This window comes from Abramis brama (genome assembly GCF_963993115.1).
Source record: "Abramis brama genome assembly, chromosome: 2".
Taxonomy (NCBI): Eukaryota; Metazoa; Chordata; class Actinopteri; order Cypriniformes; family Leuciscidae; genus Abramis; species Abramis brama.
In genome coordinates, this window is record NC_139964.1 from 7,239,888 (window position 1) to 7,264,320 (window position 24,433).

The 24,433-nt window shown below is 38.4% G+C and overlaps 2 protein-coding genes across 2 annotated transcripts in view; one reads left to right on the forward strand and one right to left on the reverse strand.

Moving 5' to 3' along the window:
* LOC311077566 (uncharacterized protein) overlaps window positions 1-24,433 on the reverse strand; it is a 578,304-nt gene that overhangs the window by 194,311 nt on the left and 359,560 nt on the right. The window lies entirely within an intron of this gene.
* LOC311069345 (deoxynucleoside triphosphate triphosphohydrolase SAMHD1-like) lies at window positions 16,316-23,262 on the forward strand (the record flags this gene model as incomplete). The annotated part of the gene is made up of 15 exons (XM_084092420.1): window positions 16,316-17,477; window positions 19,414-19,508; window positions 20,008-20,168; window positions 20,405-20,520; window positions 20,685-20,756; window positions 20,915-20,946; window positions 21,042-21,191; window positions 21,275-21,375; window positions 21,499-21,607; window positions 21,817-21,908; window positions 22,042-22,154; window positions 22,328-22,464; window positions 22,548-22,640; window positions 22,774-22,878; window positions 23,098-23,262. The coding sequence occupies exons 1-15, from the start codon at window positions 17,228-17,230 to the stop codon at window positions 23,260-23,262; spliced, it is 1,791 nt and encodes a 596-aa protein (XP_083948546.1). The 5' UTR covers window positions 16,316-17,227.

The window sequence follows — 24,433 nt, forward strand, 5'->3', positions numbered from 1 at the left end:
TTACTTTTTTAATTCAAATATTTTGGTGAAAACTTACCTATATCTGGCGCTCCGCAACTGAGATGAAACTGAGGTAAAAAAAATCCGGTTTGGTCCGGTTGGTGAACGAGCAGCTTTTAACTTGACTGAAGCTTGAACACAAGGAAGTAAAAAAAATCAGCGAATCTTCTATGTGCAAAAACACTCAGACTCGAAATGGATAATATAATTCTAAAATGAACTACAAACTTGCATCCACTTTCACTTACTCTTCTTCTGAAGACACGTAGCAGCTAAGGTCCAACAGGGAAAATCATCCGGGTTTCCGCGGGCTTCTCGAAAATTCTCAGAGAGAAAAAAATTATTCACCGAATCATCTTGAGAGGTTCATTTTCATGAATCGCTCAAATCCGCCCATGATGGATTGAATCTGACCATGAATAAAAACTGAAACAGCTAGACAATTTTTTTTGTGTAATTTAATTAATTTGTGCTCATAATTTTAAATAATAGTAATGTTTTTAATAGGCTAACGTTACACACTAAAATAAAATTGAAGTTTAGGTTTTAATGCAGTCTACCAGACAGCAAGATATATAGATAAATTAAGTTTAGTTTACTAAGTTTAGTTTACAAAGTAAATTTACTTCTATTAAAGTTATTTATACTTCATTAGAGTATAATTGAAGTAAAACCAGCAGAAAATTTATTGCAGTTGTTTCAACTTAAATTTATAAGTTAAAATAACAATTATACTTGTTAATTCAACAGAAAATCTAGTGCAGTTGTTTAAACATACATTTCTGAGTTAAAATAATTTAAGTTGTTCATTCAACTTTCAGTCTAGTTGAGGACAAGAAAACTTAACATTTCTTGTTGTCTGGACAATCTAGTTATCTCTACTCACAAAAATAAGTTGAAATAACTAAATTGCAAAAATATTTTTTACAGTGTAGCGTAAGATACTTACGCAGTACGAGAGATGTTCCCCATGTTGTACGAGAGACCATCCCCATGTTGCAACTGTCCCCGTTCTCCCCCATTAATCCGGGTACATTTGAAAGCGGTGTTTTCGTTTATAAACGCTCTTCGTCCACACTAGCGTTTTCGGATGTTTCAGTGTGGATGAGAAACTTTTGAAAAACACCTGAATACGCCAAAATTCACCTTACTGCGCATGCGTAAAACGTACTCGGTTACTAACGTAACCTCGGTTCTCTCTAGAAGAGGGAACGAGTACTGCGTATCTTGCCGTGCATGCAACACGCTCTGGTTCGCTTCGGCGATGAAAAACCAGATATCAGCTGCCTCCGAGCCTTATTTATAGGCCTAAGCCACGCCCGTTTCGGCGGGATGTGACGCAGTGGGCGCGAAGCGCCCTCATTGGATCTGACGTCATGATAGGCCTCGCTCGATAGGCTGATGCAGTTGCCGCAGAGCAGCCAATAGGCGCGCGAGCTGTCTCGCCTATGTCTGCATGCTGCCGCAACGCGTTTTACATTAATACAAAATTAAAGGATATTTTTTTGGCTTCAATATCTCGCGGAAAGAGATTTTCCCCTAGCGTAAGATACTTACGCAGTACTCGTTCCCTCTTCTAGAGAGAACCGAGGTTACGTTAGTAACCGAGTACGTTTTACGCATGCGCAGTAAGGTGAATTTTGGCGTATTCAGGTGTTTTTCAAAAGTTTCTCATCCACACTGAAACATCCGAAAACGCTAGTGTGGACGAAGAGCGTTTATAAACGAAAACACCGCTTTCAAATGTACCCGGATTAATGGGGGAGAACGGGGACAGTTGCAACATGGGGATGGTTGCAATATGTCATTTTTCTCCAATCAGAAACAAGCTAGAGTGATGACACTCATACTGCACATGCACAGTTAGACCCTCCCCCCACCAAGAAGACAGTAGACATATTCAGCATCTGCTGCTGAATTTATTGAACAAAACTTGATTTGGAGGTATGAAAGTAAAAAAATTCATGAGATATATTTTTGTCATACTGTCCTGAAATTTTGTATGAATTAATCAAAACTTGCTTAGTTTGAATTGTTGTTTTGTTGACTTCTAAGTGACATAGTTAGCATGTGTCAAAGTCAGTGTGTCTAGCAGGCATATGATGTTCTGTCATGGCTGATAGGGTTGGGGACAGTTGCAACAAGTTATAAATTGCATGTTTAATAAAAGTTTGTTGCATTGCAAATTGTTCAATTCTTCCTGTCTGGCACTGAAATATGGAGAGATTGAATAGCATCTGTGACACCTGCACACTGAATATATGTATATGTATATGTATATCTATGAAATAAATAATACTATAATATTATAATAGGCCTAAAACAGTTCATATTTTCAGAATTCTATGCTCATTGAGACAAAAAGCTTAAGTTAATTAATGAAATTTAAGGTATTTTAAACATGTTGCAACCGTCCCATGGTTGTGTTACAACTGTCCCCTGGGTTGGGGTTAGTTGCAACATCTGGCTTCTTCCATTTAAATAAATACTGTGAACGATATGTCATATATAATCATCTTTAAATGGTATGGGTAATTAGCAGACAGATGCAAGTTTTTTTTTTTTTTTTGAATACTTTATTTTCGGTTTTTCAGTTTACAAAAACAAAAACAGAAGAACAAGTAGAATAAAAAAAAAAAAATGTCTCCCCTCCCCCCTCCCCAAAAGGGTGCTCCAATATTCTACAATATATTATGTAATGTAACAATTTCTTCGAGGTCAGTCACAATCTAATATCACATTATCCACATAATCTAGATAGGGTTGCCAGATTTTAATAAAGGTATTGTATCCTTTTCTAAGGCTATAAGTTATTTTTTCTAAAGGCACACATCTATTAATTTCTAAATACCACTTAGTTATAGATAGAGGGGAATCAGACTTCCATGAGACAGCAATGCATTTTCTAGCCACTGCCAGAGCTATCTCCAGAAAATGTTTCTGAAATCTGTTTAATATTTTATCAATTTTCATGAAGTTCCCCAGCAAACAAAACTCTGGGTCGACCGGTAATGAAATTTGCGTAATCTTAGTCAAGACACTACAAAAGTCAATCCAGAAATCTCGTACTTTTACACACAACCAAGTACAGTGTAGGAAGGAGCCCACCTCTATTGTACAGCGGAAGCATGCATCAGATAGCTCAGGTTTGAACTTATGAATCTTCTCCGGAGTTAAATACAACTGATGGAGGAAATTATAGTGGATATGTCTATATCGTGCATTTATAGTGGCAGATAAACTTTCTTTACACAACTCTGACCAAAGTTGGTCTTCAATTGTGGTATTTAAGTCTGACTCCCACTTTCCTTTAGACCTATACAAATCAGGTTTAGGACATTCAGATATCAGCAAGGAGTACACTTTAGAAATAAGCTTACATGGTCCACTTTCTTGCATCAATTTCTCCATTTCCGTGAGGTTGGGCAGAGTCATGCTGTCGTTCAAAGTGCTCCTCAAAAAGGATCGCAATTGAAGGTAACAAAATAAAGTATTGCTGGGCAGGTTATATTTCCTTCTTAATTGTTCAAAGGACATGAAAAGTCCATCCTCATAACAATCCTCCAATGTATGAATTCCACTGTGATGCCATGCCTCCAGGATCTTGTTATTTACAGTCATCGGGATAAGTTCGTTTTGTTTTATAGGTGACTTTGGTGACAGTCTTATCTCCTTGCCGATGGTCTTATGTACATCATACCAAAGTTTAATAAGGTGTAACAGAATTGGATTATCAGTTTTTCTTGATAAAATTTGGTAGTTATATTTGTACACAAATTCGCTGAAGGAGTTATCTTTCAAGGAGTGAAATGCAATATAAACCCAGGATGGAATTGTGTCTTTCTCAGACATAGACCAAAGAAATCTCATTTGGGCAGCAAAATAATATTTTCTAAAATTGGGTAATTGTAGTCCCCCTGCCTGATAGTCCCATGTTAATTTCTCCAAAGATATCCTTGGTACCTTGTTGTTCCAAATGAACTGTCTTACATTTTTATTAAGAGTTTTGAAAAAGTTTTGGGGTAATGTAATAGGCAATGATTGAAAAAGATACTGCAATCTTGGTAGAATGTTCATTTGAATGCAATTAATTCTCCCGATCAAAGTGATGGGGAGACTAATCCATCTGCGTAGATCTTCCTCAATTTTTTAAGTAGTGGACAATAATTCAATCTATAAAGATTTTTTAAGTTATTATCCACAACTATACAAGATATTTTATTCCAGTTGGGGCCCATTTGAATGCGGATGCACCTTGATACGCATGACAATTAAATGTTGTTAAGGGGATTATTTCACTTTTATCATAGTTTACTTTGTATCCTGAAACAGTACTATAGGTGTCTAATAAATCCTGTAATCGAGTGAGAGAGTGAGAAGGGTCTGTTAAATATAAAAGAACATCATCAGCTAATAAATTAATTTTATGGGTTATCTGTCCAAACTTGAAGCCCTTTATATCAGGGTCCCTTCTAATTGCTTCCGCCAAAGGTTCAATGGCTAAGGCAAACAGACTCGGAGACAGCGTACAGTATGACAGTATCCCTGTCTACTGGATCTATGTAACGAAAATGGGGATGAAATTTGTCCATTAGTAGTAATCTTTGCTTTGGGGTTATAATATAGGGTTCTCACCCAGTTAATAAATGTATGTCCAAAACCAAATTGAGTTAATAGAATCAGAATCAGAATCAGAAAGAGCTTTATTGCCAAGTATGCTTGCGCATACAAGGAATTTGTCTTGGTGACAGTAGCTTCCAGTACACATACAATATAAAGTGACAAGACAAGTGACAAGTAACATAGGTATAAATAAAAAAAAAAAAAAAAAAAAAAAAAAATTATAAATTATAAATATATATAAAGTTATAAGGTGCTATAATGAAATGTCTGAGGGAAGTATTGCACATGTTTGTTCCACAGTAGGGGAACATTTAAGTGTTCATGAGGTAGATGGCCTGGGGAAATAAACTTTTCCTGTGTTTGGTTGTTTTTGTGCTCGGTGCTCTGTAGCGTCGACCAGACGGTAACAGTTCAAACAGAAAGTGTGCTGGGTGTGACGGGTCCAGAGTGATTTTGCGAGCCCTTTTACTCACTCTGGATGAGTACAGTTCTTTAAGTGTGGGAAGGGTAGTGCCAGTGATTCGCTCAGCAGTCCGAACTATCCGCTGTAGTCTACGGAGGTCGGTTTTGGTAGCAGAGCCGAACCAGACGGTGATGGAAGTGCAGAGGATGGACTGGATGACAGCTGAGTAGAACTGTACGAGCAGCTCCTGTGGCAGGTTGAATTTCCTCAGCTGACGCAGGAAGTACAGTCTCTGTTGGGCTTTCTTCACAATAGAGTCTATGTGAGTGTCCCACTTCAGATCCTGAGAGATGGTGGTGCCCAGGAACCTGAATGACTCTACTGCAGTCACAGTGCTGTCCATGATGGTGAGTGAAGGGAGTGCAGGGGGGTTTCTCCTGAAGTCCACGATCATCTCCACTGTTTTGAGCGTGTTCAGCTCCAGGTTGTTATAACTGCACCAAAGAGCCAGCTGCTCCACCTCCTGTCTGTACGCAGACTCGTCACCGTTCCGGATGAGTCCGATAACAGTAGTGTCGTCCGCAAACTTCAGGAGCTTGACAGAGGGGTCTTTAGAGGTGCAGTCATTTGTGTACAGGGAGAAGAGCAGTGGTGAGAGAACACATCCCTGTGGAGCACCGGTGCTGATGATGCGGCTGTCGGACGTGATTTTGCCCATTCTGACTAGCTGTTGTCTGTCTGTCAGAAAGCTGGTGATCCATTGACAGACGGAGCTAGGGACAGAGAGCTGGGTCAGTTTGGTCTGGAGCAGTGGTGGGACGATGTGGTGTTGAAGGCAGAACTAAAGTCCACGAACAGAATCCTTGCATAGGTCCCTGGTTTGTCCAGATGTTGCAGGGTGTAATGCAGTCCCATATTGACCGCATCATCCACAGACCGGTTTGCTCTGTAGGCAAACTGCAGGGGGTCCAGCAAGGGTCCAGTGATGTCCTTCAGATATGCTAACACCAGTCTTTCGAATGACTTCATGGCCACAGATGTTAAGGCAACAGGTCTGTAGTCATTGAGTCCTGTGATCTTTGGTTTCTTCGGGATTGGGATGATGGTGGAGCGTTTAAAGCAGAAAGGGACTTTGCACTGCTCCAGTGATCTGTTGAAGATCAGTGAGAAGATAGAGGCCAGCTGGTCAGCGCAGGTTTTCAGACAGGCTGGTGAAACACCGTCTGGGCCTGGTGCTTTCCTTCTCTTCTGTTTCCTGAAGATCTGACGCACATTATCCTCACTGATCTGAAGTGCAGGGGGGGAGGGGAGGGGGATGGCTGGAGGTGTTGATGGCTGTGTAGAGAGATGGTCAGGGCGGGTGTGGGGTGTCTGATCGGGGGTCTCAAATCTACAGTAAAAGACATTCAGCTCGTTCGCAAGTTGCTTGTTGCTGTCGGTGCTGGGGGATGGTGTCTTGTAGTTGGTAATGTCTTTCAGGCCTTTCCACACTGATGCAGGGTCGTTGGAGGAAAACTGGTTTTCCAGCTTTTTGGCATAGCTCTTCTTAGCCACTTCAATCTCCTTTGTCAATGTGTTCCTGGCCTGATTATACAAGATCCTATCCCCACTCCTGTAGGCATCTTCTTTGACCAGACGAAGCTGTCTGAGTTTTGGTGTGAACCATGGTTTATCATTGTTGAATGATAAGTAAGTCCTGGTAGGGATGCATAAATCCTCACAGAAACTGATGTATGATGTTACAGTCTCTGTGAGCTCGTCCAGATCGCTGGCAGCAGCTTCAAAAACACTCCAGTCAGTGCATTCAAAACAGGCTTGTAAGACCTGCTCTGTGTCGTTGGTCCATCTCTTTACAGTCCTTATTACTGGCTTAGCAGTTTTAAATTTTTGCCTGTAAGTTGGTAGAAGATGAACCAGGCAGTGATCGGAAAGTCCTAGAGCTGCTCTGGCGACGGAGCGATATGCATCCTTTGTTGTGGTGTAGCAATGGTCCAAGATATTATTGTCTCTGGTGGGGCATGTAATGTGCTGTTTGAATTTAGGCAGCTCACGTGTGAGTTTTGCCTGATTAAAGTCTCCGAGAATGATAAGAACAGAGTCCGGGTGTTGTTGTTCTGTTTCTGTGATCAGATCAGCCAGCTGTTGCAGCGCTGTACTCACGTGTGCTTGCGGTGGAATGTAAACACTGATGAGAACGAGCGAGGAAAATTATTTAATTATTTAATACCTTAAATAAGTAGGGCCATTCCAGCCTATCAAAGGCTTTTTCTGCGTCTAACGCCACAGCCACTGTGTGGTCCGGCCTTGATTTTGCTAAATGAATTATATTGAAGAATCGACTTAAATTATTGGCAGATAGTCGTTTTTGGATGAAGCCGCTCTGATCTGGATTAATTATTTTTGGTAATACCAGGCTAAGCCTGTTTGCTAACACTTTAGAAATCAATTTATAATCTGCGTTCAGTAATGAAATAGGCCTGTAAGAGGCACATTTTAGTGGATCTTTATCTTTTTTTAATATAACTGTGATTATAGCGGTCGTGGAGGATTCGGGAAGTCTATGCGTTTTAGATGAAAGGTTTATTACATCCATAATCAGTGGGGTGAGTAAATCTTTAAATTCCTTATAGAATTCAGGTGGGAAACCATCCTCTCCTGGGGATTTATTAGATTGAAGTGAATTGAGGGCTTTTATAACTTCTGCCTGCGTGAAGGGGAGGTCCAAATTTTTTTTATCTTCTTCACAAATTTTTTGTAATTCGATTCTAGATAGAAAATTGTCGATATGGGTCAAATCTCTAGGCAACTCTGACTTGTACAAATTTGAATAAAAGTGTTTAAATGTATCATTAATTTCTGTTGGACTATATGAGATAGAGCCTGTTTCAGTTTGAATAGCATTAATACTTCTAGTGTTTTCCTCTGCCTTCAGTTGCCAGGATAATATTTTATGTGCTTTCTCTCCCAATTCATAATACCTCTGTCTAGTTCTTAAAATGGCTCTTTCAATTTTGTAAGTGTCTAATGTATTGTATTGGAGTTTTTCTGAACTAAGGATTGATATGTGTCAGAAGAACCATTTCTTTGATAATCTTTTTCTAGGAATAAGATTTATTTTTCTAATTTGTCAATATCTTCTGTATGTTGTTTTTTCAGGCCTTTTGTATAGGATATTATTTGCCCTCTCAGATAGGCTTTCAGCGTATCCCATAAGATAAAGCTATCGGGGGAGGAAGCACAGTTTGTTTCACAAAACAGCTTAATCTGGTCTCTTATGAACGTGCAAAAGTCAGTTCTTTGTAGGAGAGTGGGATTAAGGCGCCATCTATATGGTGTTTTGGGTTTATCTGGAAACAAGATAGACAAAGTCAGTGGCGAATGATCCGATAACGTTCTGGATAAATATTCAGAGTCTAATACTCTATGGAATAATTGGGTGGATAATAGGAATAAATCGATTCTAGTATGGGATTTATGAGGGCATGAATAAAAGGAATAATCCCGGGTCTGAGGGTGCATCCGCCTCCAAATGTCTATTAAATTTAGATCTTTCATATATGTTTGAGTGGTCTTGGCTGCTTTTGAATTTGAAATGGACTTTGTTGATTTGTCCATTATAGGATCCAAACAAAAGTTGAAGTCCCCTCCTATAAGTATATTTTGTTGCCCCCCCGCAGCCTTTAGAAACATATTTTGCATGAACAATTCATCATCATAATTAGGTGCATATAAATTTAGGAGTGACCATTGTTCTGAAAATATTCTACAATTAACAAAAACATAGCATCCTGAGGAGTCAATATCAGTATCAAGTATTTCCAAAGGTGTATTTTTATTTATTAAGATGGCTACCCCTCTGGCTCTTGAATTGAATGAAGATGACACTACCTGCCCCACCCATTCCCTCTTTAATTGTTTGTGTTCCTGCGCAGTGAGGTGAGTTTCTTGTAGGAAAACTAAATCTACTTTTAACTTTTTAAGATATGCCAAAACCCTTTTTCTTTTAATCGGCCCATTCAATCCTTTAACATTAAAGCTGACAAATTTGAATACTCTATCCACTAAGTTCTTTCTTATTTATGAGCTTCATTCGACCTCTCGCAATATTACCATAAGCAGAGCATATGTAAACTTGTAAGCAACAAATAAATGGAGCACCCAAACAAAAAGGAAAACTACCCCAAAAACAACATATAGAACCCCCTAGTGCCATCTCCAAAAAATGTGGCACACCTCCCTTCATCTAGAAAGGTCTTGTATCTGTGAACAACTAATCTAACTTAAATCTAAGGTCTTCTGCCCCCAGGGGCTCTCCGCTATATAATATAGAATATTATATAAAACACTCTAATGTAGAACTGACTGTAATAAGATAACCATTCAAGTAGGTGAACATGGAACAATGCGTAAAATTGTGGTGTCTTACAGTTTGCACAATGGCTGAAATTAAGAACGTGCGTCAGGTCACTTGTTTTCTCTTCAATTTTCAAGTGTTCTCTCTCACAAACGCTGCCGCTTCTCTTGGTGTTTTAAATGTTTTCTTTTTCCCATCTGAGAGCGTTAACCTCAGGGTAGCAGGATAAAGTAAAGCAAACTGGATACCTTTGGACTTCAGCTCTTTCTTTACCCGATCATATTCCTTTCGGCGCTTCACCAAGTTGGCACTCAGATCAGGAAAAAACATCACCGGCGAGTTCTCATACAATATGGGACCGTTGCTTTCCCTGGATAATTTTGCTGCCGTACGGAGTATCTTTTCCCGATCCTGGTATTTCAGCAGGCGTATCAACACAGCCCTCGACCTTCCCTCCGCGGATGGTCTTGGCGCGAGCGTCCGATGTGCTCGCTCTATTATTAGCGGCTCGGGAAAGTGCTCTTGACCCAATACAGTCGGAAGCCAATTGGCGAAAAAAGTGACCGGGTCACTCCCCTCACAGCCTTCACGCACGTTAAGAACGCGGATATTGTTGCGTCTGCTGTAGTTCTCAAGTGACTCAACTTTCTCCATCAAATATTCGTTGTCCTTAGTCAACTTGATCACCCTCGAATCCAGCTCGGTGACATGATCCTCCGCCGCCCCGATGCGATCTTCCGCTTCAGTGACGCGGGATGTCAGATTATCAAGCATAGATTTTAACCCCGATATGGATTCGTTAATCTCTGCCGTTTTGGTGTCCAGTTTATTGGAGAGGGCTAGGTTCCCATTTCGTATCTCTTGAAGTATAAGAGCGTTGTCCCCGGTAGGTTGTGTTTGTCCGTGCACCATCTTGCTGATGCTAGCTTCTTGCTGGTCTTCTTTTTCGCACAATGAAGTATGTACACTCGTCGAGTTAGTTTGCTTATTTCTGGATCTCAGATCCATTACGCGGCAGATAAATCAGAATAAAAGAGCAGTTTTTCTTTTTTGAAGGGTTAAGAGTGTTTTTAAGAATAAAGTCTCGGAGAGCATCCAGGAACGCGTCCTTCTAGCTCAGCTGCATCACGTGACCCCCAGATGCAAGTTTAATATATACAAATTTGGTTGGTCTAGTCCAAATAGTCTCTGAGTAACTGAGAGAAATGCAAAAAGTGTTGCAACTGTCCCCGCTCTCCCCTAAACTAAAATGTCACGGAGTGACAAATAGGAACCATAATAAATGGAGCTAGTTCCCTTGGGGAAGCGGTTCCGGTGTGACACCAGGCCGGTTCCGGTGACCTGTTATGGCCGCCCATGTTGATGAGCGACAGCTGCAGCGGATAACTAAGCGGCTATTGGAGCGCGTGCAGGGAACGGGGATTTAAAAAGCGGCATTTTGAAGAGGCAGAGGGAAGCAGTTTGGAGGCACGAGTGTGCTTGGAATTACGGATTGTTGATCGAACTTGGAGTCTCCCTTTGAACGTATCACCCTAGTGGATCTGCCGGCCCGACGAGCTGAGGTGATGGTACCCCTTTTCACTTTTAAGTGGTGTGTCATTGCAGTGTCTGACGATTGAAGTGAGCACGTGTGAAGATTTAAAGTGGTTTGATACATGCACGAGTATTTGAAAGCTTGATGTTACCAGCACTCTAAAGCTCGGTCGGAGATCGTCCAGCCCGGTGGGGGACCAAGAGTTAATGTGAACCCAGAGAAACTGCTATCCGTCGCTGCATCCTGCCATTGCTGCATCCTGCCATTGCTGCCCTGTGGTAAGAAGACTCAGTTGTAACTGTTGGATTCTGTACGCACTATTGTTGTTCTATGAACAGAGAGAAAGAGATCCTGAGATCTGCCGCTGCATTCTGCCATTGCTGTCCTGTGGTAAGAAGACTCAGTTGTAACTGTTGGATTCTGTACGCACTATTGTTGTTCTATGAACAGAGAGAAAGAGATCCTGAGATCCGCCGCTGCATTCTGCCATTGCTGTCCTGTGAGAAGAGAAACCCCCTCCGTCCGCTGATCTTTACCCGTGGTCCCCCTGTGTCCTGCCCACCACTTACGTTGGCCTGCTGCCTACCATCTACAGGTTCTGGCCTCTGGACCAATCCGTTTCCCGCAGCTTTTCCCCTCTTTCTATTGTGGTCCTGTGAGCAGAGCTACCCAGTCCCCGCGGTTGCTTAGACGAAGGCATTTGTCCCTCATCCCTTCTCTCCCCCCTGTATTGCTCTGAGCAAGGAAGAGATCAACTGGTGGCCGACTGGAGTCTTCCTCCATGGAAGCCCTGCTTAGACGAGTGGCCCTTACGAAGAGTTTTGTGGCAGTGACATTCCTTTAACCCTCTGAGGTCGGCAAACGCGCGGGCGCGTTTTGCTGGATTTTCTCCACATTGTAGCACTATAAACTTAAATTACTCCGTCATTTATGGTCATACAGAAAAAAGAAATATAAAAAAGAATCTGTGATATTTCTACTTTTGTATGTGTCCACTTACAATCAAATCAAAACATTGTGCTTTTGTAAAATAAAGGAAATAAACAGGGTGTGCGTTCTGCCTCTCCGTCGCGGTGAACTTTTTTTTCTTGAGCACGTCTATAAACTGAAACAAAACTCAGCGAATACTTGTCACACATTTATGAGCCATATACCTTTATAAACATTTAAGTGTGTACTTTTAAATGATCAGATTCAAACTGAAAACAAATATTCTCTGTTTAAGTAATTTGTATAAAACCAACAAGATGTCCAGCTTCTCAAACGCTTCCTAATTATTTTTTAATTTACCACGCCCACTCGCGCAAAAGAGATTCACATGCAAATCTCCACATGGAACGCGATGGCACTCACTACCTCAAAAACAAAACACCAAAACACTTCACAAGTCTCTGCTTTTAGACGCGCCTGAGCTTACATTGGATTTACATCAGAAGAAGAAGAACGCGATTTGAAGACAAGAAAGATGTAAGGTAAGAAATTCTTACATAGTTTGCTGTTGTTGCATAAATTTCACATTGCAGTTGAACTGTTGCTAGATATATGGTGAATATTATAATATTTAGACCCGTGTTTACTGTTACTGTGTTTGTGGATATCTGCTCAAACATAGATATGTATATGGTAACCATAATGTTTTATATTTGAGCGCGATCGCGTTTGAATGTATCATATTTTGGATCGTGATCGCGTTTGAATGTATCATATTTTGCAGCGCGATCGCGTTTGAATGTATCATATTTTGGATCGCGATCGCGTTTGAAAAGCAAACGGCTTCATGTTTTTACTATTATCTCATTTCATATCATCATAACGAATGGAAACATTTGAAGTAACATGATAATCAATATATTTTTCTCTAGCTTAGTTGTTACTGAAATCTTTTGAAAGATTTATACTGCTATAGGTTATTGGTATTATTATTTTATCCAGCACTGTGCATAGCTTATGCCTACAAGGCACAACAAACCTGGTGTTCATTATATTATATATTGTTGGAAACATTTGTGTGTGTGTGTGTATTCTGTGAATTTTAAAAAGCAATTTTAACCAGAAAAATCTAAAATTTATTCCCAAAATCATGCAGGCCTTTCTCTTGATATCAGTATGTTCACTTTTTTTTTCAGGGCCCAGATGCCACTGAGGACTTCAACATTCACATGAGTCTCTGTACATGAACATGGTAAAGTGAAAATCAAACACCTTGGAAATGAAAGGTATGTACAATGTTTTTAGGAATGGCACAAAGGTCTCTGTCTTTGGATCATTGTTTTCAATAAGTGCTTTTTTGGCATTTGTTGTGTATCTTTGGACTATGTTGTGTTGTGTAAATAAATCCAAACAATTTAAAAGCCATTCTTTTTTAAATCTCCTCATTTACAGTATTGTGCAAGGTTGCTCAGAATGACAGGGCCTCATAGCTCCTAACAGGGCCATTAGGGGAGGGTCTTTGTCTTTCTCAGGTGTGAAAAGCTTACATATTAATGACCTCCGCATAAAGCTTTTTCACACAAAACACGTCGTAAAATTTTTAAATCAATATATTGTCTTATCTGAATGAGCAGTCGGGGTAATTTTCACATAGTTTTAGAGCAAATATTCTAGGCTACGTGATACAATTTTCAAATGTCTTGTGAAGAAATAATCAGTATGGGTTTCATGGCCTTATTTCAGTGAGAATTTTTTTTTGTATTTTCACAAACCACGCATAAATGTCATTATCTCAAAACTACAAACTTTTACATACATGCTGCTGATATATTATTGTAGCAGAGTTTGTGCTGAATACAGTGTAATTAGACTTTAGCCATGAAAATGTCACAAGTAACAGAAATAACCAGAAATGTCAGAGCATGTCAGAACACCTCCAGGGCCCAGAAAACAGCTCAGACCTCAGAGGGTTAAAGTCCTTTTATACCTAATAAAAATAACCAAGCTTTTATAGCATGTCGTTGTCTGACTCTTAGTGGTGTTCTTGTTGTAGCTCCTCTGGAGTGGTGGTTGTCCTCAGCCCTAGCGGTGACAAAAACATACCAAAATTTAATTTCAAAGTGAACTATCCCTTTAATGAAAATGAGTGTGCATTCTGAAAACAAATGTGCTTTTCAATTTGTTATTCAAATTTACATGTTTGAATAAACTTTTAATTCTGTTTCATATATTTATTGGTATGCACACAAAAAACAATGAAGGCACTTGAATAACAATAACAAACATATTTGTATACAACTTTTTAAAATGTTTTTTTTTTTTCATCAAAAAAAGAAAAAAACAAAAAACAAGTGAAAGGGAAGGAAAAACAAAACAAAAAGGGTGCGTGTTGGAGTTAGGCCTTGTTAGTCTGGAAAAATTGCATAAATGGTTGCCACTTATTGTAAAATTTGGTGAGATTACCTTGTTTAGAGTATCTTATTTTTTCCAGTTTTAGAAAGGACATGACATCAGTGATCCAAAGTGTATTGGACGGGGCATTTGTTGCTTTCCAATTAAGAAGGAGATGGCGTCTCACTATCAAGGAAGTGAAAGCCAGGACCTCTAACTGCACTGATGAAAAACGGTGGTATTCTTGAGGAGTACCAAAAATGGCTACATGCGGAGAAATATCAATGGTCTTGAGGAGCACTTTAGACATGGTGTCAAAATAAGTTTGCCAGATATTTCCTAGAGTTGGGCAGAAGAAAAACATATGTGCAAGATTACAGGGCGAACCAGAGCATCTGTCACAAACATCAATTGTATTAGGGAAAATTTGTGATAGTCGGGTTTTAGAATAGTGACATCTGAACACTATTTTAAATTGTATTAAGGTCAAGCGGGCACAGATTGAGGCTTTGTGAATACCGTTTAAAACAGAGTCCCACCAGTCAACATCAAAGGCCAGACCCAACTCTTTCTCCCATGCTTCCTTCGTCCTAATGGTTAAATGATCATCATAGGACTGGATAGTACCATAGACTTTTGAAATTAAAGATCTTTGTGAAAAATTCAATCGTAAAAGACTGTCCCATGTCTGCTCAGGAGGAAGTTGTGGAAAATTAGGAAATACAAATTTTACACAGTTTCTAATTTGAAAATACCTAAAAAGATGTGAAGGTGGGAGGCCGAACTTGCTAATTAGATCTGTAAAAGAACAAAAAACCCAGTTTTTAGAAAAATCCTTAAAACATTTCAGACCCTTATCATGCCATAAAGTGAAAATAGAATCAGTAAATATAAACTTTTAATTCTTACTTCAAACACGGAACAGAAGAATAACTAGCAGATTAAACAACCTAAACAAACCCGGGCACAGGACCACAAAGAAAGTTTTTAGCACATATGTAAATTATGACTAGAAATAAAATGCAAATTTTTAGTCTAAATCTAAATATAATTTATATATATATATTATATATAGTCTAAATATAATTGAAAGACATGTTCTGAGCTCTATGATGCATGATATAGGCAGTAAAGACCTGTTATAGGGAATAGGTGGCTCCTGATGGCAGGATATCATTTTAAATTTGTTTTTAAAAGAAAGAAAGAAAAAACTCTGGTTATATCCTCTGCTTATTATAGTGAAGAAATGAAACAAATTATAACCTGTTTCATTGATAAAGTCAAACAACATTTGATTAAAAAGTTGCTCTTGTCACTAGAAAGCAAAAAAAAAAAAAAATAATTAAAACTGATCTAAAAACACAAACACCTTTTATGTATGGCAAGAGATAACACATAATTATGTTTCAGACCTTTGTGGACATAAGTCCACAGAATATTGACAACAAGAATATTTTCATACTCCTAAGGCGTGTTCAGACCTTTATTTTTAAATCGCATTGCACAGTCACATTGTACATATGCACATATGTGTGCCTCTGTTGTATCTGTAACTATGAGTGCAGGCAGAATCAGCATGAGGATTGGGCTGATACATGATTACCTAGTCTAGTGGGTTGAGTCTCTGAATCTATAAAATCTCTACACATTTCTACAGGTCTTCATTACCATCCTCTTTGACACATGAGCAAGACAACAGCAGATCATTGAGAAAAAAAGAAGATATCTCAAGGTAGAAAAGTGAAGGTAAGGCTTTATTATTGAAATTTATAAAAACTATTAGATGCACTCAAGGGTTAATTATTATGTATGAAATTATTAGATATTTCATAATATTTATTTATGTTTTAAAAACCTGATCTGTATAAACCAGAAGTTGCATTGTAGTACGATTTAGTACGATACCAATAAAATCACAGTTAAAAAACAAGTTCCCAATTAGGTCTTAAACTATATTTAAGTACATTTAATTGTATATTATATATTTGTCTTTTACAGTTTAATAAATCAATTTCATATTTAGCAATATTGAGATCTTTTCAAACTGATCAATTCTGAAGTTTCACTAATATTTGACTGTATACAGATTTTTGTCATACAGAAATGAAATGGCATGAGGGGAGTAAAGGATGGCTTAAATATATGCAAATGGATAGGTCATGCAAAAATATAGCATTTGTTAATGTCATGATTCCTGTCTTCTGTTTGCCTTTCTTAAGGACTTTTAAGTGTTCTCTGTTCTCCTTGTTTCTATGTTCATTGTGTCCTATGGTAATGGCTGTGTTTGTTTCCCTGTTCCCCAGGTGTGTCTTGTTACTGTTCAGCTGTTAATATTATTTGTATACTAATAATAAATACATTATTTGTCAAATTCGAAAGACGTTTTAGTCATTTTTGACAGTAGGAATGAGTTTAATCTGTTGATAGATTGACCGTTAATCTACTTAATGATTTAATGCACAGTGCACTGCTGTGGTTAATATAACAACACTCTCCAACAGCATAATGCTACTTTTAATTATTTTAAGCATAATGCAGGGAACATTAATTATGAACTGCAGGAGTGCAAAACTTGCATCATATAATATAACAACACAGAAACTATCGACGTATGAATCAAACTTTTTTTTCCACGCATCATTTTATTATATCCATGTATGTGGTTACAGTCAAATCATAGAAAACAGTAAAATCGCTATGGAACTCTGTCCTGTCTTGCCTGCACTCGAGACGGTGACATGAGCTCCACATTCTGTCGCCAACAGTCACTGTCGCTCTTGTCACCGGATGTCACCAGCCCTCCGTTGAAAATGGATCATGTAGCTGCGTGTCGCTGGCGGTGTGAACGGGGCTTAAATAGGCTCCCCAACCAAAGTTTTAAGACAAATACATTTACAAGAACTATACAGTAAATATTGTCTGATCTGCACTTCCTGAATGTGTTTCCAGCAGCAGTCGCTCTGATCCGACTCATTCCCCTTCTCTACAGTGAATGTCTCAATGTTTTTCTGAGACACACCCTTATAGTTTACTGACAACTTTCCTTATGTATTACAGTGGGTTGAGCTGCTGGATCTATAAAATCTGTACGAAGTTCTACAGATCTTTATTGCCTCCTACAATTACAACCCACAAAAAGAAGACAAAAGAGAAGATGCCACGATCCGAAAAAAACAAAAAAACTCTCTCTGATCTCAGGAAAAATCTTCAAGATCTAAAAAAGTCATATGAAGAAATTGAAGGCAAGGAAAGACATGTACACAACTCACTGTCATATGATAATGTGTATATAGAATTAACTGAAGTTCATGTGATACATCTCCTGCTCCTATATTTGTGTTTAGAGTAATATTCATCTGTTACATATGATTTACAAACCAGGGGAAAAGAAGTTCAGCACAAGATTATCATTCAAGTATAAGGAGTTTAGTTAATACATACAAATAAATGTATTTGGTTCTATGGACCGCAACTTGACTTGACATGAGATGACAAGAAATACAGTAGGGAACACAAAAGATTTAACGAGGATGGAAAGGAAGCTGTTTAAAGAAAGACACCTACAGGAATTACGTCAGAAAGGCATTGCCAGAACTTGAACCGCTTGAACTACTTCCTAAAAATAGTCCCTGAAAATTTTACTGCTCATTGTTTGTATGGAAACATTTATATTAGCGCTAAAATGAACACAAATATAAGCTGCACTTTTCTGGAAAGTCTTGGCCATACACATCCACTATAAATGCATTGCTGAAATGTTTTCTTGCGTTTACAATATATTTACCTTTCAATATGGTACACTTGCTCTGCATCAGTGTTTTCTGATGCTTATGGGGAGAACATAGGTTTTCTCAGATTAACGAAGCCTGATTGGTTCACGTCTGTGTAACTTCAGAGACAAATGGATTTTCAAAGAGCAAATTTTCTCATCTAAAAGATCAAATTCAAGCGATGTTTGTTGCAATATGTCATGCCACGAGTGTGGCTTCCCTGCACCCCTTGGATGAGCACACAGAGGGCATCGCTTGACAAGGACGTGTCCACGCCATGGCTGGTCCAACAGAGAACAGCTGCTCTTACTTCCAGAGCATGAGTCTCGCCCTGTTGTGCCCAAGGATCACTTTCTTTCAAGAGAGCGATCAATCATGCCTTGCACACTCTCCAAATGATCTTCCCCTCTCAAGCCGAGACGGAAGAAACAGCGGAGCCACCGGGGCTGAGCAACGGAACTGCAGCGAGCTCATGTTCGGCCCAGCTCCTGCGTGTGTCGATTCACCCGCGCAGCCCGCACACTGGCTCAGCCCCTGGAAAAGGCAAAACAAGGTGAAGCAGCGCTTCCGCTCAGCTAAGCGCTACCTATTGCCCTAGGCTAGAGCTGGATCCTGAGCAGCTCAAGCAGCCCTGATATTTTGGGCATGAAGAAGAGGAGGCTGAGTCCGGACCACCCCCCAAAGCGAGCATGTGTTCACCTCCCAACCCCCTGTTCAGATTTTTGTCAGTACTGTAATATTTGAAATATTAAAATATATTAAATATTTTGGATTATATGAAAAATACTGAAAATCATATACTGTAGAATCACAGAGCTGCTGTAATTAACAAGTTAAACCAAACTATCTCAATAAGTTCTGTTTTTCAGATCACAACATGATTATGTCAAAACATAACCAACACTATCAGATCACATTTTTTCTTTGTTCATCTGACTGTTATAAATCAATAACAGCAGACAAGAAAAATTTTAAGTAAAAATATAAGGGTCAAGAGCCCGACTAAAGTAAACACCCATCACCATAATGGTGACTTACAATTTGTGATTTTCTCCTTCAGTGATTCTGCTAGTTAACATCAGGTGTCTTCAATAATGTTCAATCATCACTAAATTAATCACTTAATTATCTCATTAACTTTAACACTCTTGAGTGTTAATTTAACACTCATATTTTAACACTTTACACTCTTGAGTGTGGACTCATATACACTCCCAGGAGTGTTAATTTAACACTGGAGTTTTTGCTGTGTGGCTTCAGTATTCTGAGAAAAACGGGAGTTTTCCCCACAAGTGTCAGAAAACACTGATGCAATGCTCATTCCCGCCATCTCAGGGAACCAAGGTTACAGTACGTTAGTAACCGAAGCAATTTTACACTGAGGTTATAAAATGTCATGCTTTTCCAGAGCCTGAGAAACAACAGTCATGGGAGATTATTACGGATGAACTGAAAGACATCCTGAAGAAATACTCCTTAGACTTTTCAAAAGAACAAATGAAGGTAAACTAACTACTCATTTAACATTTCTGCTTATAATGTCTTTTCACAATTCACTTCCTCCCTGAAGGAACATACAAGTAGTTCTGCTGATATGTATTAAATTGGTGAACTGCAATTGTCTACCATCAAATTTAAATGTAACGCCTCACATGGTGTCTGTGTGTAAGTTTCTTCCATTTCAATGGATAACAGAGAGCACCTTTCATGGAGAAATTGCACAAATGTGTGCTTTACTTATCTATTTTTGCATCAAAACAAACTCAAACAAGCAGCACTTTGTTCCTAAATGAATCATTGCTTGAAACAAACGTGTTGAGTAAATGATTAAATTACTTACGTGTCACCTGTGAAACACTCATGAAATGCTCTGTGAATTCACCAGTGAAATTATGTTTGTAGGTCACAAAATCACTTGTCAATAACATGGTTTTTGTACATGTTGAGTCGCAAAATGCAACAAATGTTAATGTGATATACTGGTGTGTTTTGTATCCTGTAGATCTTCAACGACCCTATTCATGGTCACATTGCGCTGCACCCCCTGCTGGTGAAGATCACAGATACACCTCAGTTTCAGAGACTCCGTCACATCAAACAACTCGGAGGAAAATATCTGGTGTATCCGGGAGCTTCTCACAATCGCTTTGAACACTCTCTTGGGTGAAATATTATTATATTCTGATCAACATTTTTAGATTGTTTAAGTAATTATGTTTAAATTAATAATTTGAGAGATTTAAAGTTAATATTTAAATAATTTGACTACATTTACACATTCTCAGTTCTCTGTTGTTTTTGATGTTTTTAACGATGTAAACAAATAAAAATATTTTTTGCTATTCAGTGTTCTTGGTATAAACTGTGGTGTTGTTTGTGTGTGTGTGTGTGTGTTTTAGAGTGGCATATTTAGCAGGTTGTCTGGTCAAGATTCTTCATGACAATCAGCCAGAGCTCAAAATCACCAAACAGGATTTCCTGTGTGTTCAGATCGCTGGACTGTGTCACGACTTGGGTGAGTAGCACTAATGCACATGGAAAGTGAAAATAATCCACTATTCAGTGTTTTGTGTTTTTTGTTTTTGTCATGGAGTCTAAACTCAACCAAACCCTTGTCAAATCGAGCATTGATTTAGGATAACCATACCTAGAATTATCCAGTTTATCTTTATTTTTTAGGTCATGGTCCATTTTCCCATGTATTTGATGGTCTGGTTATTCCTAAAGCAAAAACAATGAAAAAGAAACGAGGTAAGTGTCTGTGGACATGCACATTTCTTACTCATGTTACTGGTACATTTGGACATGGAGAACTCAAGCTATGTACGTCTGGGAAATTAACCTGAAAGAGTTTGTTAATGTGCATAACATGACTTACAATCCACATGAGACCTGCATTTTTTTCTTAGGCTTGCCTGATGACATCCCTGAGAAGTGGAAGGTGAGAATGAACACATTGCTCACACACACTCGGAGCTGTTGGTTTCTGTAATATATTTATTTATGATTTCATCTGTCGTTGTGTCATTACTGCAGCATGAGCAGATGTCATTGCTGATGTTTGATGACATTGTGAAGAGTTTGAAGACCGAGAATGAGAATGTGTTGAAAGAGCACGGACTGGATGATAAAGACGTCACCTTCATTAAAGAGTTAATCGAAGGGGCAAAAGATCCATCTGATAAGGTTCATACTGATACTTCATCTGTTGTTGATGTGTTAGCATGAATGAAGCTTCATTTACATACAGCCTTTGCTTTTATTTTCAGTGGACATACGAGGGCAGAGCTGAAGACAAATCCTTCCTGTATGAGATTGTGGCAAACAAACAGAACGGCATTGATGTGGACAAATGGGACTATTTCGCACGGTACATATTATTAGGCATTTTGCACAGATGGGACTATGATGTAGAATCTATTATAACTTTGAGCCAAATTATCCTCTCATTTACATATCCTTTTTATATTTATATTTAATGTTTATTTCTCAGAGACTGTCATCACCTCGGCATTCGAAACAGCTTTGACCATCAGCGTCTGCTGAAGTTCGCTCGAGTGTGTGAAATGAACAGGAGAAATCACATCTGCTTTAGAGACAAGGTGCCTGATACAATTATCACACACTATGATTACTAATCAAAGACACACACATACTGAATATATGACGTACTGAGTATATTCAAGATTCATCTACTCCATTTTATATTTATATTCTCTGCTTAAAACTTCAGAAGTAACATTAGCTGTTGAATGTGAACACTGCATTATGGGAACTGGATCTGTGACTCTGGTGTTTGTATGTCTAACAGGAGGCAAATAATGTTTATGACATGTTTCGCACTCGATACACTCTCCATCGCCAGGCCTACCAGCACAAGATCTGCAACATCATTGAAGAGATGTGAGTCTCTCTGTTTGCAGTGAATATGAGATTTCACAGTATTTAATCTGCTACATGACTTATTCTTCTAACACAAATTCAGCATTAGACTGTGATTCTTCAAATGTTGGAAACACTAACTCAAATGTGTTAGGTTTGCAGAAGCGCTCGTACTAGCTGATCGTGATCTTCATAAAGAGAAACCTGAAGATATGCTGAAGATTTCTGAAGCCATAAAGACAGCAGAGGAATACAGCAAACTCACAGGTCAGCTCAAAGAACAGGTGAAAAACATGTAAACTCAAAGCTAAAAGAGCTAAAGATATACAGGATTACCATAAACCAGGATAAACATATTCTCTCTTTTGAGACATGTGGTTGTGTGTCTCAGGACATGTGAAATAACATGTATAATAATGAATCTTCTGTTGTTGTGTCAGATGGGATCTTTGAGCAGATCTCATCCTCCACTGCTAAAAACCTGCAGGAATCCAGAAACATCCTGGACAAGATCGTCAGGAGAAAACTGCCAAAGTTTGTGGGAGAAGCTTGTCTGACTGAAACAAACAAGTCAAAGGTTGGAGAGAAACTGAAAAACAGTGATGTACTGTTTGATTAACCCTTTAAAACTGACAAACCCTTTCAAATCTGAAAATTCAGGAAGATCTGACAGAATCATGGAAAGCTGCAGTGCAGAAGTACAAACCCACTGACCCGACTGTTTCTCTGAACGCTGAAGAATTACCAGTTTATGTAAGTTATATCTTATTTCAGAGCTGATTTACATACTTAAACCAGATTACATGTGTTTAGTGACTAAGATGCATGTTTTTACACTGAAATAAATCAGAATTGTTTATTGAATCTCATGTTCTCACAAGCTCAGGTGGTTGATCTGGATCACGGCATGAAGGACAAAAACCCCATTAAATCCGTTTATATCTACAGCAAGAGGAATCCTGTCAAAGCTTCTCCCATTGAAGATTATCAGGTAATCATGACACTCAAACTGTTTTATTCCAGATCATTGCAGAATCTTTACAAATGTGTGCCATTTATTCACTTATAATGTTCTTTTGTTAAACCAATTAGACTGGAGCTTGAACTTTGTCTTGTTCAGCTCAGTGAAGTTTACAGTGTACTTCATTTACTCTATGATTGAGTCTCTTTATAAAACTCATTGAGTGTGATATTTGTCTTGTGTTGACAGTTGTCCAGTTTCCTGCCAAAGAAGTTTAATGAAGAGCTTGTCAGAGTTTATTACAGAAGAACTGATGATCAGACAGTTGAAGATAAGATGGAGGAGAAGAAGAAGGTGGAAGAGGCTGAGAAGTGCTTTAAGAAGTGGTGTAAAGACAAATTTGGACTCAATTAATGTGTGTATAATATCTAATAATGTGTATTATAATATCCAAAGTTTATGGCTGCAGAGTCAGCTTAAGTTTAAGTAGTTTAAGTATTTTATTAGCTAAAATCAATGTCTTTACTCATAAATATGTCCTTGGTGCAAAATTAACTCTACCAATTAATCAAATTTGAAAGGCTGCACTGCATGCTACTTCATAATGCAGGATCATAGTTATGCCGAGCCACAGGAGAAGGAATCCTCGTCGCCAAAAAAGCCTCTTCCTCTTCCCACCGCTGATTCCCCTGATGATGATATCTAACAATGCACGTACATCGAACAATAAACGAAGAATGCATCACGGTAACACTTTAGAATAATGGTCCGTAGTTAACAAGTAGCTATGCAGGAAGTAATGGGTAGTACTGCATTAACACCGAACTTAATACTATTAACTAATATGGAAGCAATATTAACTAAGCAGTAATTAATATCTAATTTAGTACAAAGGTAGTTCCTTGGTAGGTATTTGATTATTACTAAAGAAATGTATCCTCACTGAGAACTACTTGTGAACTAAGAAAGAATAACCAATTAATTACTAATCACAAAAGTACCATGTCTAAAAAGTGAACAATTGTGTTTTTTTTTGTTTTTTTTTACTCTTAACATGGTCATAACATTTCAGAAGCTTGTGCCTCAAATGGGTTCATAGTGGAAACCAGTTTATGAATATTATATTCCCCCAAATACATTAGCTACAGGTTAAGATTGTGACTACTACTCTTGCCAAAGGATGGACGCATGTTCTCTGTTTATTTCAAACTTAAACATAGAATAATACTAATAATGATAATTTGTTTAAAATTTTACATAATTAGGAAGTGATGCTGACACTCATGATTGGATTAGCTCACTATTATGAGCTCTATTGAGTGTCAGTTCAATATGTCTCAGACTCCAAAGACCTACCTTTATGTTACAGCAGCCGCCAGAGGAGGACTTCTCTTTAGGATATGAATATAAACATTGATGTTCTCTTGTCAAAAACAATTTGCATCCTTAATGAAGAAATTGGCTGCATTTATGTTGCGATAATCGCAAAACCACACACTGTAAAAATGAATACGCTATATTTACTCAATAAAATTGTGGCAACAGATTACAAGCAATATTATTAATTAAATTGAACAAATTAGAA